The sequence below is a fragment of the Erythrolamprus reginae genome, chromosome 1 (assembly GCF_031021105.1).
Source record: "Erythrolamprus reginae isolate rEryReg1 chromosome 1, rEryReg1.hap1, whole genome shotgun sequence".
NCBI lineage: Eukaryota > Metazoa > Chordata > Lepidosauria > Squamata > Dipsadidae > Erythrolamprus > Erythrolamprus reginae.
Genome location: NC_091950.1, coordinates 86,886,793 through 86,903,770, shown reverse-complemented (window position 1 = coordinate 86,903,770; position 16,978 = coordinate 86,886,793). Strand labels below are relative to the sequence as shown.

At 37.6% G+C, this 16,978-nt stretch overlaps 1 protein-coding gene across 1 annotated transcript in view; it reads left to right on the top strand.

Annotated features, from left to right (window-relative positions):
• Window positions 1–465: 465 nt before the first annotated feature.
• VPS39 (VPS39 subunit of HOPS complex) overlaps window positions 466–16,978 on the top strand; it is a 33,049-nt gene continuing 16,536 nt past the window's right edge. Inside the window, exons 1-11 of the mRNA XM_070757672.1 lie at window positions 466–777; window positions 2,305–2,370; window positions 3,452–3,516; window positions 6,235–6,277; window positions 6,959–7,053; window positions 7,754–7,852; window positions 10,472–10,564; window positions 11,259–11,442; window positions 14,274–14,394; window positions 14,544–14,664; window positions 15,963–16,092. Of these exons, the coding sequence (XP_070613773.1) occupies window positions 705–777; window positions 2,305–2,370; window positions 3,452–3,516; window positions 6,235–6,277; window positions 6,959–7,053; window positions 7,754–7,852; window positions 10,472–10,564; window positions 11,259–11,442; window positions 14,274–14,394; window positions 14,544–14,664; window positions 15,963–16,092 (1,090 nt within the window). The 5' untranslated portion in view covers window positions 466–704. The remainder of the gene's footprint in view (window positions 778–2,304; window positions 2,371–3,451; window positions 3,517–6,234; window positions 6,278–6,958; window positions 7,054–7,753; window positions 7,853–10,471; window positions 10,565–11,258; window positions 11,443–14,273; window positions 14,395–14,543; window positions 14,665–15,962; window positions 16,093–16,978) is intronic.

Sequence of the window (16,978 nt, the reverse complement as noted above, 5' to 3'; positions counted from 1 at the left end):
CATTTTATTTATTTGTTTTGTCAGGTACATATTAGAGGTAGGTAAATAAATAATTAATAATATTTATATACATGATATTAGAAAAAATAAAAATAAGAAAAAACATTAGACATAATAACATTCATATACATGATACTAGTAAAAAAAATATAAAGAGACAATAGGACAGGGACGGAAGGCACTCTGGTGCACTTATGCACGCCTCTTACTGACTGACCTCTTAGTGAATAGTCTAAGGGTAAAGTTTTGGGGGTTAGGACATGATACTACAGAGTCTGGTAGTGAGTTCCATGCATCAACTACTCGGTTACTAAAGTCGTACTGAAGTCGTATTTTCTGCGGGCTCCCATCGAAAAATACTCAAAGGGCAGGTGCTTACGGTATTACCTCTGCGGCTGAAACTGTAGCGGCAACCTTCGGTCCGCCAACCCAGGCTCGCCGAAAGTAGCCGGCAGCCGGGAAGGTGGGTGGTGGTGGTGATGTAGAAACCCGGCCTGCGCGGCTTGCTCAGAGGCGGAGCCTGGCTTCGGAAGTGAAGAGCAACCCGGAAACATTGCAGCGGCCCAAGCTCGGCTTTTTTTTTTTTTTTGTGGCTGGGGCTCGTTAGCACTGTCGCTGCTCCGCCCCTGCTTTGGTGGCCCTGCTGAGGGCAACAGCTCCGTCGTTTCCGAGGAGACGCGGCCGAGGCCAAGGCTGTCGCCGTCATGCACGACGCCTTCGAGCCGGTGATGATCCTGGAAAAACTGCCGCTGCAGATCGACTGCTTGGCGGCTTGGGGTGAGTGCAAGGCTCGCCCTCCGGATTCCCCCCCTCCCTCGCTTGTCCCCTCTCACATTTCAGTGTCGTTGTGAATCGAGAGTCTCAACAACCACAAAGTCTTGTTGTGCTGGAATCCCGTTTTCTATTGCCCTCCCTCTCCCTTCCGAGCACTGCGCCTTCTTTATGTTGAGTGACACTAATCAAACGCTGTTGTCCCAGCAAAGGGCGAAATTTGCCACTTTCCCTGCGCGTTGATGGATGGTCGCTGGGAGAACTTGAGCTCTTGTCGTGTTGTGCTTTTTCAACGTGACCCTCACGCGAGTCACGAGAAGGAAAAGTGTTGCCTGCCTGCCTGTTCCCAGGCCGGGCCTGGGTCTAGAAAGGGGGAACTAGATTCTAGTGCAAACCTGGCATGGGCTGGGAGGTTTCTCGTTTTTTTAATTTAATTTTATAAAAATTAAACTAGTCAGGAACTGGGCATGGCTAGTTTAATGAAAAGAAGGACTAGGGGAGACATGATAGCAGTGTTCCAATATCTCAGGGATTGCCAGGAACAAGGAGTCAACCTATTCTCCAAAGCACCTGAGGGTAGAACAAGAAGAAATGGGTGGAAACTAAACAAGGAGAGAAGAGACTTAGAACTAAGGAGAAATTTCCTGACAAAACAATTAATCAGTGGAACAACTTGCCTCCAGAAGTTTAAATGCCCCAACACTGGAAGTTTTTAAGCAGATGTTGGATAACCATCTGTCTGAAGTTGTGTAATGTTTCCTGCCCAAACAGGGGGTTGGACTAGAAGACCTCCAAGGTCCCTTCCAACTCTGTTGTTGTTGTTGTTGTTGTTGTTGTTCTTCTTCTTCTTCTTCTTCTTCTTCTTCTTCTTCTTCTTCTTCTTCTTCTTCTTCTTCTTCTTCTTGTTATTATTATATCATCTGTCTGTCTGTCTGTCTGTCTGTCTGTCTGTCTGTCTGTCTGTCTGTCTGTCTGTCTGTCTATCTATCTATCTATCTATCTATCTATCTATCTATCTATCTTATCTATCTAGTTAACTTGTAGGTCTTATTTAGGTGCCTAGACAAAAAGCGACATTCACATTTAATAAATGAATACCCAATGCCAAATTATTGTGTGTTTTCTGGTGTAACTGCATTTAATTTTAATAAGTTATACAGCTCGTAGTTTGTATTTTCTTCCTCTCTGGAAATAGTGAAATTCCCAGAAATTTCAAATATTGAACTGTATAACACTCTTGGATGCTTTCCAATACTGTACTTAAAAAAAAACCCAACCCAAAATGGACTATTAAAGAAAACCCACAGTAAAATTTATTTATCTGTGAAATTTAATTCGAAAATAAAGTTCTGCACATACTTTTCTTGGAATAAAGGCAATTAGATCTAGTGATATGGGTAGGATTGCCCTGTAAATTTAGCCTTAGAAAATGTTAATTGAAAATTATTTTTATTGAAATATTTTTAAAGCTATGAATTTCTTAGGAAAAAATAGAATATTGCTGGTGCAAATTAAATGTTTTCTCATTTGTAGAAGAATGGCTCCTAGTTGGGACTAAACAAGGACATCTTCTACTCTACAGAATTCGAAAAGAAACTGGTAAGTTTGTAATGATTTACCATTCCTTTGCATATTAACAAATAGTAACAACTGAGGATAGTTGAGAGCCATCTGTTTACTTCAGTGTATTTTGGGGCAGATTTGTACAACATAGGCATAAACAGAATATCTGCTAAGAACCAGAAACTTGTTTAGCCTTATGCTGGCTGGGTTTATGTATTGTGCTAATTTATATTCTTTTTTTGTTTTAGATTTAGTGGGTTGCATAAACCCAGGCATTTTGCTTTACAAATTGTGGTTTGTGCTATTGCACTATGTGTAAAACCTTTCAGTTAAAGTTTATTTGAGAAATAAACATAATATTATTAATAAGCCAATCACTGGGTATAAAACCTAAATGATAAAGAGTTTATTGGCTGACCTGAAATACCCTATTTCGTTGTATCAGGTTTAATTCCATGCAAACTTTTATTATATTTTAGAATTAAGCATAATAACCTATTTTAAAAAGTCAGAGAGTTTCATACTTGATTCTTTTGCCTTTAAACTAGTCTATAAAATATGAATTAGAGTAGAAACATATATGAATTACAACTGTGAAAAAGGATTTCCTTAAATTAGTAATTTATTAGGGCTAGTTGAATTAGATCTTCATTATATGATTATGGCTGATTTGGATCAGTTCTGTCCCATATAAAAGAAACTTGGGAATCCCCTTATCACAGCAATATTCTTATCACAAAGATGGTAAATGTAAAAAAGCAACATTTAAAGTCTGACAGCCTGAAAAGGCTACAAAACATTTTTCAATTTCTGGGACTTTCTGAATTCATAGAAAAAGAGATTGTGTTGAAATGAAAATTAATAGTGGAATATATTGTGGAAAGTGGAAAGATATATCCATATCTTTCTAGTAGTTGGATAATTAGTAGTGATTTTCTGATAACTGGATAATTGGCTGTATCATTTTTTGCCACCTTCAGATGGAGTTGTGAGACTTGCATCTCCTTTAATCTCAGTTCAGAAGTTTGTATGACATTATTCTTTAACTGATAAATGCAAGTTGATTAAATAGTTAGTTTAAAATATGTCTTATCTAAATCCATATATTGTTCGATAGGCTGCAACAGGTTTGAAGTCACATTGGAAAAATCAAACAAGAACTTCTCCAAGAAGATACAGCAGGTAGGTGTGGCAAATTCAGATTCAGCTAAGATTGTTAGTTTCTGTGAAACCTTGGTTTCATTGGCTGGCGGGATTGGAAATGGCTGTACAACTGACTCTGGCTTCTATAATATTTTAATTATTTTCATATTTGTTATATGTTATTGTTATGGGTGATGTGTATTTGTGATTGCTGTCCCATAATAAGAAATATGCTTATTTCTTTGTGATATAGAAAACCCCCTGTTAATTTGATTTGATTTGATTGATTTTGATTTTATTGAATTTGTAAAACAGGACAAAGGACAAATAATTTGTTTGGGGAGAAGTCCGACTAGATGAGATTTATTGACCACCTAAATTATAAATTACATGTAATCCTCAACTTGAAACCACAAGGGAATCCAAAATTTATGTTGCTTTATTGTCATATTTTTTGTTTAAAAAATTTTGTTAAAAATTTAGGTTTGTTAATTTTTAATCCTGCCGACTCTCCATATTCCTTTTAAAGCAACATTTGTCCCATTTCTAATGGGTCTTCTAGAAAAAATACCAGATTGTCGGTGAATGCCTGCAGTTTATATTCCTCATTTCTTATTCTAGTTCCTTTTATATTCGGATTACTTCTAATTTTATTCAATAATGTTTCTAATGTTAATATAAAGAGGAACGGAGGTGACATTGGACATCCCTGTCAGACTCCTTTGAATATTTGAAAGGTTTTGGTCATTCCTCTGTTTATAATTATCTTGGCTTTCTGGGAGTTGTAAATTGTTCCTATCATTTGTTCAAATTTATCGCAAAATTTCATTGTTTTTATTAATCCTATCATATAGTGCCAATTCACGTTGTTGAACGCCTTTTGGGCATCCAGAAAAAACAAGTGCTGCCTGCCTTTCTAACTGTAGTTCATATCTAATACTGTTCTTGTATTATTCCTGATTTGCTTCATTGGTAGGAATCCATTTTGGTACACATGTAGAATTTTTTAAATATTATTTTAGTTCTTTCCATCATAATTGTCATGAAAATTTTATAATCGATGTTCAACTACGAAATTGGCCTATAGTTTTGTATTTGGTTTGTTTTGCCACCTTCTTTCAAAATCATAGTGATGTACGTCTCCCTCCATGAATCAGGTATTCTGGCACCTAAAATAACATCATTATATACAGTAGTTCTAATAGGAAGTGTTCTATTGTGTTTCCTAAGTTTTTGTAAAATTCCCCTGGGAAGCCATCTGGTCCTGATGATTTATTGTTATTTTGTTTTTTAATTGCATTTTATATTTCCGTTAATGTAATTTCTCTGTTTAACATTTGGTTAAAAATATTTGGTTATTTTATCTGATTCTGTTTGATCTCGTTTATATAAATTCTTATAATATTCTGAAGCTATTTCTTTTATTTTTTCTTCATTGTGTTGCAATTTCCTGGCCTCATTCATTAATTGCTGGATTATTTTAGTGCCTTTTTCCTTCTTAATTTTGTAAGCCAACCACCTGCCAGGTTTATTAGCACATTTGTGAGTTTTGTCCAATTTTACAACCTTCTTGCCAAGTTGTTAAGTGAATCATTGCAGTTTGCAAGTTAGCAATACAGTGATCCCTCTATTATCGCGAGGGTTCTGTTCCAAGACCCCTCGCGATAATCGATTTTTCGCGATGTAGGGTTGCGGAAGTAAAAACACCATCTGCGCATGCGCGCCCTTTTTTTTCTATGGCCGCGCATGCGTAGATGGTGGAGTTTGCGTTCCCTGCCGCCCACGCAAAGGGGAAACCCCGATTCGGCTCCTCGCTGCTGCTGCGCTACCGAGCAGATCAGCTGCTGGGCGGGTGAAGGAACCTTCCCTGGGTCTTCCCCCTCTTGCTGGCGGGCGGGTGAGCGGCGGGCATCAGCGAGGAGCCGGGGTTTCCCCTTTGCGTGGGCGGCCGGGAAGACCCAGGTTGGGGGTTCGGGGGGGTGCTGGGAAGCCCCCCAGGCCGGCTGCAACCTTTTAAAACAGCCGCGCCACTTCCCAGCTGAGTCCTGAAGCCAAACGCGGAAGTTCGCCGGGTTGGGGGTTCGGGGGGGTGCTGGGAAGCCCCCCAGGCCGGCTGCGACCTTTTAAAACAGCCGCGCCGCTTCCCAGCTGAGTCCTGAAGCCAAACACGGAAGTTCGCCTTTGGCGTTTGGCTTCAGGACTCAGCTGGGAAGTGGCGCGGCTGTTTTAAAAGGTCACAGCTGGCCTGGGGGGCTTCCCAGCACCCCCCCGAACCCGGGTTAATATTTTTTTTAAAATCGCGATATAGCGTTTCGCGAAGATCGAGATCGCGAAACTCGAGGGATCACTGTATATTTGTTAAGTGAATCTGGCTTCCCTGTCAGAAACTCATTAAAGGAGATCACATGGCTCTGGGACATTTAAATCATCATAAACACTATGAACCAGTTGCTAAGCATCCAAACTTTGATGACATAACCAAGTGAATGCTGCAATGGTTGTAAGTGTGAAAAACCCATGCCACCTTTGTCAGTGCCATTATAACTTTGAACGATCACTAAATGAACTGTTGTAAGTCAAGGATTATCTGTAGTTTATTTCATTAGATATCCCATAATTTTCACTGAAAGGTTACCTTGTTGGAGATGTGGCTCTGCTTATAAATCAGTTATATTTTACAGTCTTTTGAAGCAGGTTAACTTTTAACAAACTTACCTAAAGCTTATCAACATGATTTTTAATTTTATTTTTTAATAGATCCATGTTGTACCTCAGTTCAAAATTTTGGTCAGTTTATTAGGTAAGTAAAATAATTGTTCAGATTAATTTTGTTTTGAAAGAAGGCACAGCACTCATTATAAGATTAGGGAACCTCTTTAAGAGTTAAATCTTGAATTTATTTCTGAGTTTGAAATGCGTGATTTTGTTCTATTGTCCTGAATTTCAGTGTTTTGTTTTACTTCTAATCTTTAATTTTTTAAAGTACACATTAATTTTTAAAAGCTCTTTACATTTTGTTATCTTCTTTAAGCATTACCATGTTTCCCTGAAAATAAGATCTATCTTATATTGTTTTGAACCCTGAAATAAGCGCTTGGCCTTATTTTCACTGAGGTCTTATTATTTTGGGGCACGTGAAGAAAGAGAGGGCTCCTATTACTGTCTTACTTGATTTCCAGCTCTGTCTCCCTAACCTTAACCAAGGAAATGGTATTTTCGGGGGAGGGCTTATTTTCACAGAGGGCATACGGTAATTTTGGGAAAACACTCTATTTAACTTCATAGGTTTTTTTAGCATGGAGATTCTTTGAGATTCAGTATTGTAGAATAAAAAATGGGGAGATATTTGTAAAGTTCCCATTTTATTTCAAAATAAAATAATGTTTGCAGCATTATTCATTATGAGAAAGTTGTAGAGATTTGAATAGCAGCCCATGTGTGCCTTAATTTCAGCAGTAATTTGTGTCTTTGTCCCTAACAGAAAACAACATTTATGTTCATGATCTGTTGACCTTTCAACAGATTACAACAGTTTCTAAGGCAAAAGGTGCAACACTCTTCACTTGTGATCTGAAGGTATGTAATGAAAAGAGGCTTTTCTTCGTGAATATTTGGTGTGTTAGATTAAAATGCAAAGAATTCATTACTTAATTAATGTCCATGAAGTAGGTGGGTGGGAGAGATACTGATCATTCGCTACTTCCGAAAATCACACAGAGATGATATTTAAAATGCAGATTGTCTTCACTTACTGACTATAATTGGAACCAGCAGTTAAATCTACTGAGAAATAAGAGTTTACTTCAGCCTGTTTTTAGGGAAGGAAAAAATAATCAATGAAAAAGAATGACAACATGCCTGCTCAGGGTCCCTTTTTATTCTACTCTTATTAGAAATAAGTCAAATACACTTGCATATAACTTGACTTACATAATAGTCTACGGAGAGGGGCGGCATACAAATTTAATAAATAAAATAAAAAAATAAAAATAATACACTAATGAAGTTTGGTTTTTTGTGGCACAAATTGAGGGAATGCAGCCATAGTAATTTGCACGCCACAGGTTACTTCTTAGCATATTGCAGGACAACAATTGGGGTTAACCCGAGTCTGCGGAGAGGGGCGGCATACAAATTTAATAAATAATAATAAAATTTAATAAATAATAACCCAATAAGCCATATTTAAGAAAACAATGATGTAACATTGTGTGTGAGCGGATCTTAACATTATGTTTTCCCGTTTTGATGCTTAGAGATATATTTATTTTTACAGCACTCTGATACTGGTGAAGAGGTTCTTAGAATGTGTGTGGCAGTGAGAAAGAAGTTACAACTATTTTATTGGAAGGATCGAAAATTCTATGAGCTGCAGGTGCTGTATTATATATTATTTTTATTTATCAAATTTATGTACTGTTCATCTCACTTTCATCGCCGTTCTATCATTCATGTTAAAATATAATTTTCGGTTTGAAAGTACCACTGGTTTGAAAGTGTTGTTGATTTTATATTCAGAAAACATTTTCAGAAATAATTTGAGGGATTTAGTTCTTACATCAAATTTAACAGTTAGCTAGCTTTTCTTTCAGAGCTTACTTGGAATATAACATTAATTAACAAAGAACTAAAAAAAAGATAGAATTCTACAAAATTCAGGGAGATAAATATTGATGTCTGCTATTGTTTTTTTTTATAAAAGAAACAGCTATGCTTAAAACAGCTTTAAAAAAAATTAAGATCTCATGATATGTCTTTAATTTGTACCTTTTAAATTAGAATGTAATGGAAAAAAAATAAACACATTAAAGCACATTGTTGGTGGTTGTCATCATGGTTTATATAAACCATGGTCTGTGGCCATATTAAACATACACTACTCAAGATATATTGGATTTCTGGCAGAAGGAAACAGTGTTAAGAAAAATAGTATTTAGATGTCAAGGGCTGGGAAATTATCACTTAAATATCTCTCTATTAATATTCCCCAAATAAATGAAAGGTTTTTTTCTGAGAAAGGCATAATGTTTCATATCTGGACAATACTATTGAGTATATTCTAAAATCCCATTTGAGAAATGTATTTGCTTGGCTGGAACTGGGGATGTTGAAAAAAACCCTAATGTGTTATTTTATTTTACCAACTGTGGGAAGGTTCATACCATCTATAACAGTGGTCCCCAACGTTTTTTCCACCAGGGACCAGTTTCAGCAAGACAATTTTTCTATGGCCCGGTGGGGGCGGAAAGGGGTGTGGTTGGGGGCGGGATTAAGCATGGGGGTGCTGGTGCTCCCCGCCCCTCTTTCCCGCCATCGCCCTGTGGCCGGCAGAACCTGCCTCCCAAGCCCTCTTGCCCAGCGGGGGCTAAGCGCTGGAGACAGGGGGTCAGGCTGGCCCTCCTGCCTCCCCCCAGCCAAAAACGCAAAAGCGCCCCGCGGCAGAAGCCAAAAGAGGCTTGAGCCTCTCGGTCCTTCCCGCCCCTCTGTCCCGTCCATCGTCCTGTGGCCGGCAGAACCTGCCTCCCGAGGCCTCTTGCCCGGCGGGAGGCGAAGCGCTGGAGGGAGGGGGTGGCGGCATGAGGGCCGGCAGCTGCTGACTCCACGGACCGGTGCAACATGCCCCGCGGCCCGGTATTGGTCCGCGGCCCGGTGGTTGGGGACCCCTGATCTATAATATACTTCTTCTACATCAGTCCTTGGTTAATCAGACAATACTTATACATTCATCCTTATTTGTAAATGATTTATAATTCAGACCATAACAAAGTACTGCAGCCATGAAAATCAAGCATCAATTACTGACAGGTCTCCCGGAGTTCTAACATCCTTTTTATATCTATAAGTCAATTGCCTTACAGTGATACCTCGTCTTACAAACTTAATTGGTTCCGGGAGGAGGTTCGTAAGGTGAAAAGTTCATAAGATGAAACAGTTTCCCATAGTAAACAATGTAAAACCGATTAATGCGTGCAAGCAAAAAAAAGAAGAAGCAAAAACGGCGCTCTGCTGGCCGCCGCCGCCCGGCTGTCACCTTTTGAAATAACTGGGTGCTTCTCGGCATTTTCCCGAACGCTGAACCCGGAGATTCGGCAAAAGTTTGGGTTCGGTGTTCGGGTTCAGGAGAACACCAAGAAGTGTCGCCGCCCGGCTGTCACCTTTGCAGAAGAGCCGTGGAGCTGTCGGCCGGTCGGGAGGCTCAAATGGAGGTGGGGAATCCCAATAGGGAATTCCAGGGGCGGAGCTTTGACATCACGAAGACGTCCTTCCTGGAGTCCACGTTTTGGCCGGCCAGGAAGGATGTCTCCGTGACATCAAAGCTCCACCCCTGGAATTCCCTATTGGGATTCTCCACCTCCGTTTGAGCCTCCCGAACGGCCGACAGCTCCACAGCTCTTCTGCGAAAGTGACAGCCGGGCGGCGGGGCTTCTCAGTGTTCTCCTGAACCCGAATGCCGAACCTGAATTTTTGCCGAACTTCTGGGTTCGGCGTTCGGGAGAACGCCGAGAAACCCCCTGGCTGTTTCGAAAGGTGACAGCTGGGCGGTGGTGCTTCTTGGTGGCCTCCCGAACCCGAACCCGAACTTTTGCCGAACTTCCGGGTTCGACGTTCGCGGCGGCAGGTTCGTAAGGCGAAAAAAGTTTGTAAGAAGAGCCAAAAAAATTCCAAGCCCCGGGTTCGTATCTCCAAAAGTACATTTGACGAGGGGTTCGTATCACAAGGTACTACTGTATTACTTGATTTTTTTCTTGCTTGTAATTGTTTTTAGAGGTACCATTCATCCCTTGCCTTTAATTGTAATAAAGACTCATTCATTCAGATGTCTTTAATTTTTTATATATATATTTCCTCTCTTCATTTTTTATTTCCTGAGAGCTCTTTTTCCTAGAATTAATTATGGAGATTGTGCTTACGAACACCTTTTATATAGAGAGAGAGACATTGTTCAGCTTCCTTAATTGTACCTAATTAGACATTTTTTCTTCTTGATCTCCAGGGAGATTTCAGTGTGCCAGATGTACCTAAGTCGATGGCGTGGTGTAAAGATTCAATCTGTGTTGGTTTCAAAAGGGATTATTATCTAATAAAGGTATACACAAAATTAGACTAAGATGGGAAATATTGATTTTTCTGGATACTGTATGCAGGAGGAATGAATGACTGGAGCATGAATTATGAATTCTCATTTCCTGTACTGAATAAGTCTACTATATACTGTGAGCCTTCTGAGAAAATAGGCACTTTATTGTCCTATATATTTTTGCTATGATATCAGTGGTGGAAGTTGATAATTGTTTGGGAAATCCCTAAACAATTTGCCTATGGTTTGATCTATGGGGTTGATGATATAAGTTTAGTGACAGGAATACCAGGGAATGGAATAGCCGTTTCTAATAATGATTAGAAATTTATTTATTTATTTATTTATTTATTTATTCATTCATTCATTCATTCATTCATTCATTCATTCATTCATTCATTCGGTTTTTATGCCGCCCTTCTCCTTAGACTCAGAGTGGCTTACAACATGTTAGCAATAGCACTTTTTAACAGAGCCAGCATATTGCCCCCATAATCCGGGTCCTCATTTTACCCATCTCGGAAGGATGAAAGGCGGAGCCAACCTTGAGCCGGTGATGAGATTTGAACCTCTGACCTACAGATCTACAGTCAGCTTCAGTGGTCTGCAGTACAGCACTCTACCTGCTGCGCCACCCCGGCTCTGGATATTGTGGTAATGGCCTTTTGAATTGAAGGACTAACTTTTTAAAATTTATTCACAGGTAGATGGGAAGGGATCGATTAAGGAACTATTTCCTACAGGAAAGCAGCTCGAGCCATTAGTAGTCCCATTGGCAGATGGCAAAGTTGTTGTAGGCCAAGATGATCTAACCGTTGTGTTGAATGAAGAAGGAGTCTGTACACAGAAATGTGCCTTCAATTGGACAGATATCCCAAAAGCCATGGGTAAGAACAAGTAAAATTAAAAATTCTTAGCTCTAAAGAAAAAAATAGGTTGCACACAGAAAATATCATAAACCTTGATTTTTAAATTAAATTTAAATTAATTTGACTACATGAGATGATAGTTATCGGTCTGTTATGTTGATGTAATTCCAGTTTATAGATAGAAAGTGTATATCTATAATCCAGATTTGTGAGACCAAAGCAGCTCTGTTTTCCCTATTTGAATAATCTTTTTTTTTTACTCAGATTTTAATTTATTACTATATAAAAAAGAATTCGTATATTCTCTAGTAATAATTTTTTGGCACATATTCCAATTCTTTAAACAACAGTGATCATATTACAATGTTGTGAATATCAATCACAAAAATCAATGTGAAATATTAAAGAAACCCATAGTTATGGGTTGCATCAGCTTAATATCAGCTTTTTTTGTACATTTGGGGAATCTGGTAAATATAGAAAATAAGCATTTGTTGAATTAATTTTTTTATTAAATTCAGAGAAATTATATTTAATATTTTAAACATATTTTAATTAATTAATATATGATATACCAGCATTTTATTCCTAAATTTTTTAAAAGATAAAAAGTAACAATATTAATTTTTTAAAGAAGTTTGATTTAGATGTACAGTAACTAAAACACATTCTGGTAATGGTAATTCAGGAGATTTATTTGAAGCCAGTGCATCCAGATCAAATAAGTGTAGATGATATTTAATTGACTATATTGCCATCTCATATTTTAGATAGCTTAAATGCATCCTTGAAATAAATCATTTGGCTTAAATATTGCTTTTGTGATAAGCTGATTTGAAGTATCAATGAGTCATGATTTCCAGAAAAGAAAGTTTTAACAACTTTTTAAAAATCTGTATTTTCCTAAAGTAAATATTAGTTTTGTGAATAATAAAGGTGGAATTTTATCTGTGTCTCAGCATCTTCTAAATTTCCTTGTTGACTTTAATAGTGCATAAAACTGTATTTAAAAGTTGACACAAGCTACTTCAGGAAGGTTGCATAATAGAATTTTTGTTAGGATCAAAATGGACTGCTGAGTGTAAGTTCTATGGAACTTCTTAATGGTTGAGCTGATTAAAAAAATGAAAAAAGACCATGCTTTGGTAAAACCTCTTTCAAGCATTTCTAATGTAACATGTTGAAAAATTTCTCTAGATGCTATTAATCCACTGATTATAGGATTTCTGAATGTATAGCCAAAGATACTAGTTAGTCAGCTAACAATATCAGATGTTTGACAACCTATTATAAATCAGATTGTGCAGTCTGAATAATTAAAGATTTTGTCATTTATTGTTTAATGGTTAATATATTTGATTAGGATTGGAGATAGATTTTATCTTCAGCCATGGATACTTTTGAAAAGTGTTCGGAAACTTCAGATCGTGCAGAATGCAGCTGCGAGAGCAATCATGGACTTCCCAAGGCATGCCCATGTTACTCCAACACTCCGCAGTCTGCATTGGTTGCCGATCAGTTTCCGGTCACAATTCAAAGTGTTGGTTATGACCTATAAAGCCCTTCATGGTACCGGACCAGAATATCTCCGGGACCGCCTCCTGCCGCACGAATCCCAGCGACCGGTTAGGTTCCACAGAGTTGGCCTTCTCTGGGTCCCGTCAACTAAACAATGTCATTTGGCGGGACCCAGGGGAAGAGCCTTCTCTGTGGCGGCCCCGACCCTCTGGAACCAGCTCCCCCCAGATATCAGAGTTGCCCCCACCCTCCTTGCCTTTCGCAAGCGCCTTAAAACCCACCTCTGTTGTCAGGCATGGGGGAATTGAAAAATTTTTCTCCCTTCCCCCTAGGCTTATAGAATTTATACATGGTATGTTTGTTGGTATGATTGGTCTCTTAAATTGGGTTTTTTTTGATTACTTTTTAATATTAGATTTGTTACATTGTTTTTTATTGTTGTTAGCCGCCCCGAGTCTTTGGAGAGGGGCGGCATACAAATCTAAATAAACTAAAACTAAACTAAACTAAACTTATTATTATTAGTAGTAGTACAGGAAATAGTATAAGGGCAGACTAGATGGATCATGAGGTCTTTTTCTGCCGTCAGTCTTCTATGCTTCTATGTTTCTATTATTATTATTATTATTATTATTATTATTATTATTATTATTATTATTGATTAGATTTGTATGCCGCCCTTCTCTGAAAACTTGGAGCGGCTCACAGAATAAATATAGAAACAAAGCGTACAGGACAAATCTAATACATTAAAAAACTATAGCTAAAAAACCCTATGTATTACTCAATCAGACAACCCATTCACACCATGTATCACATTTATTGGTCAGGGGGCAAGATCTAACTCATGGGGTGACCATGGACCAATCACCCCTTTTGTTCTATCGTATTTAACAAGGTTGTTGTGGAGAAAAAGTAGGAAGGATGGGGGGCATGGCTAAGCTAAGATCTTGGAGGAAAGATGTTGTATAACTCTATTAAATAAATATTGTAGTCTATATATCAGAAACCCAGTGACATTAGCAGTCTGTTTTTGAGTCCAATAAATACAATGGTTTCAGATGAGGTTATATAATACTTTATTGTCATTGTACACATATACATAGTGTACAATTAAGTGAACAAAATTCACTTAATGCCCAAAGACCAGGTCCAACACACATTACAGTCCCAAAACATGCCCCCCCTGCTGTTCTTACAAAGTACAGTAGTGTTAGAAAGAGAAATGATTAAAAAGCTAAGGGGCAAAAGGAAATACTACTATACTACTCTTGAATGGAAAGTTGTTTAGGTATGTATGCTTGGTGTTGACTGTTTGGTTTTCGTAATAGAACATCAGACTCCATATGTGGTTGCAGTATTGCCAAGATATGTAGAGATTCGTACATTTGAGCCCCGTCTCCTGGTTCAGAGTATTGAACTACACCGGCCACGCTTCATTACTTCTGGAGGGTAGGAAAGCTTTAATTGCCTACTTTTCTCCTTTTTTGCATATAAAATACTGTTGAATTATTAATTTTAAAGAGTTGTTAAGCAAAGTGGAGTGAGCCCTTTAATCTTATTAAGGTACATTGCTGACTGTATCTTTTTCCTTATTTTAGTCCTAATATTGTATATGTGGCCAGCAATCATTTTGTTTGGCGCCTCATTCCAGTTTCCATTGCAACCCAGATTCAGCAGCTCCTCCAAGATAAACAGTTTGAATTGGCTTTGCAATTGGCGGTAAGTGAAAGTTTAAATATATTGTCAATCTAAAGTTGGGGTTCTGTGTCATACTAAACCATGGTGAGATATCAGTTGTATTTAGTTTAGTTTGATGGATGAACCTAGTCAATTATTTTTTAAATAACTAAGTGGGATTCACAAAGCCATACATTAGTATGTTGACGGAACTTGTGTGAATCTGTGACAAATAATTACATTTATAAGTTGCTATCAAGTAAAAGTGCTCCTTCAAGACTAAATTATTTGTTAGTTAGGCATATCATTATGAGTAACTGCAGAATTTAGTGCTTATCCTCTAAATCTGTAAAAGTTGGTTTAGTTTTATTCAGGTTGATTATAACCTTGTAACATAGTGGAGATGAACAAATCAGGATTTACATCAGGATTTAGTGTGGTTACATTTTGGGAACAAGTCACAGTATGAAGCTATCCTGCCTTGCTTTAAAGTCTAGAACCATAGTCTTTAAATTTGGAACAAACTTAAAATAAAAAAGGAACCTACTTCTGTGAAAGATTTAATTATGTAAAATAAACAACTTGTGTGAGGTGAAAGGTTTATTAATCTGATTCAACTTACTTATGGAGAGGACTATAAAAACACTTAAATGATAGTTAATACTGGTATCCCTTGTTTGTGAGAATCAATCATGTGAGCACTGCCTTATGCCAAAGGTGCATACAACCTTTTTGAAATAACAGTATCACTTGCTTTACATTTATTTAAATCATGTTAATATTGCTACTCCTCATGTATTTCATATTTTTCTCTTCCAGTCACATTAGTTTACACCTAGCAGTAATGTTGGGAAGGATTTAGAAGAACATATAAGTACACTTTGAAGTCTAGTTATATGCATCTCAGGGATTGGAGATTGTATACTGAGAACAGTAACTGTGAGTTCAGTCACTGTTTGATTCATTCAGTGCAGTTATATTTTTAATGCACTGTTTTTGTACTTCTTATTTAAGCCTATTATGTATTACTCAGATATTTATTATGGTCCCAATGTTTATGGACTACAAATGTGACAATAAAGTTTACCACACTCAAGAAACCTATTTGTGATCTTATTCTTGGATAGCATAACTGAGATAGTAATATATATCCTGACTTCCATGAACAATTTCCCCCACAATTATATTCAAACATACTTTTTCATTACGAAAGATCAATTTCCCTAAAAGCCAGTGTGCTATTTCCTAAAGGTTTACATTTTTAATTCTTTATTTCTTTTTTCTTTTTGTACTTAAATGTTTATGGTGAATACAGTTTTTTTGCTCCTGTTTGTTATTAGGATATGAAAGACGATTCTGACAATGAAAAACAACAACAAATCCATCACATTAAGAATCTTTATGCCTTCAACCTTTTCTGCCAAAAGCGCTTTGATGAATCAATGCAAGTGTTTGCTAAACTTGGGACAGGTAGATTTTCATTTCCAGCCTCACTTTAAATTATGCAAGAAGAATTATATACTAGTAAAATGCATCTGTAAAAAGCTATAAATAAGCATTAGTGTTTGGATTTTTGTAAGAACATCCTGTTTCTTTTTGTTCTTGCATGGAAGACAAGAAAGGTCATTTCCTTTTAGCTTCAGTCCCCTATGAATCTTCCCGGGAAGATTCTTGAGAATGCATAGCTGAACTGTAGAGCAAAATATCAAAATATTCTTCTTCTGCCAGTAGTCAACTTACAATGTTAAATTTATCTTGCAGTATTGTGAGAGTGCCACAAAAACATAGAAGCATTTTTGGTATGGAAATAAGTATTTCATGTGAAAACTAGCCTTGGATGCCATTGGATAATTAGTAAATTTATCAGCAGCAGTAACTTGATATCTTTTTTTTAAAAAAACTATTTACCGTATTTTTCGCTCTATAAGACGCACCTGCTGATAAGACGCACCTAGATTTTAGAGGAGGAAAATAGAAAAAAAATATTTTGAGCCAAAAAAGGGAAAGGAAGAGAGGAAGGAGTGAAAGAAGGGAGTGGGGGAGGAAAGAAGGGAGGAAGGAAAAGGAAAGCAAGAAATGGAGGGAGGAAAGGAAGGAAGGAAGGAAAGAAAGAAAGGGGGAAGGGACAGGAACAGAGGAAGGAAGCAAGGAAACTTATGAAAGGGGAGAGTAAGAGAGGAAGGACTGAAGGGAGGGGGGAGGGAAGAAAGTAGGAAGGAGAAAGAAAAGAAGAAATAGAGGAAGGGAAGGTAAAAGAGAGAAAGAAAAAGAGCAAGAAAGAAAGCAAGAAAGAGAGAAAGAAATAAAATGAAAGAGAAATAAAAATAGAGAGGGGGAATGAAAGAAATGGAAGGAG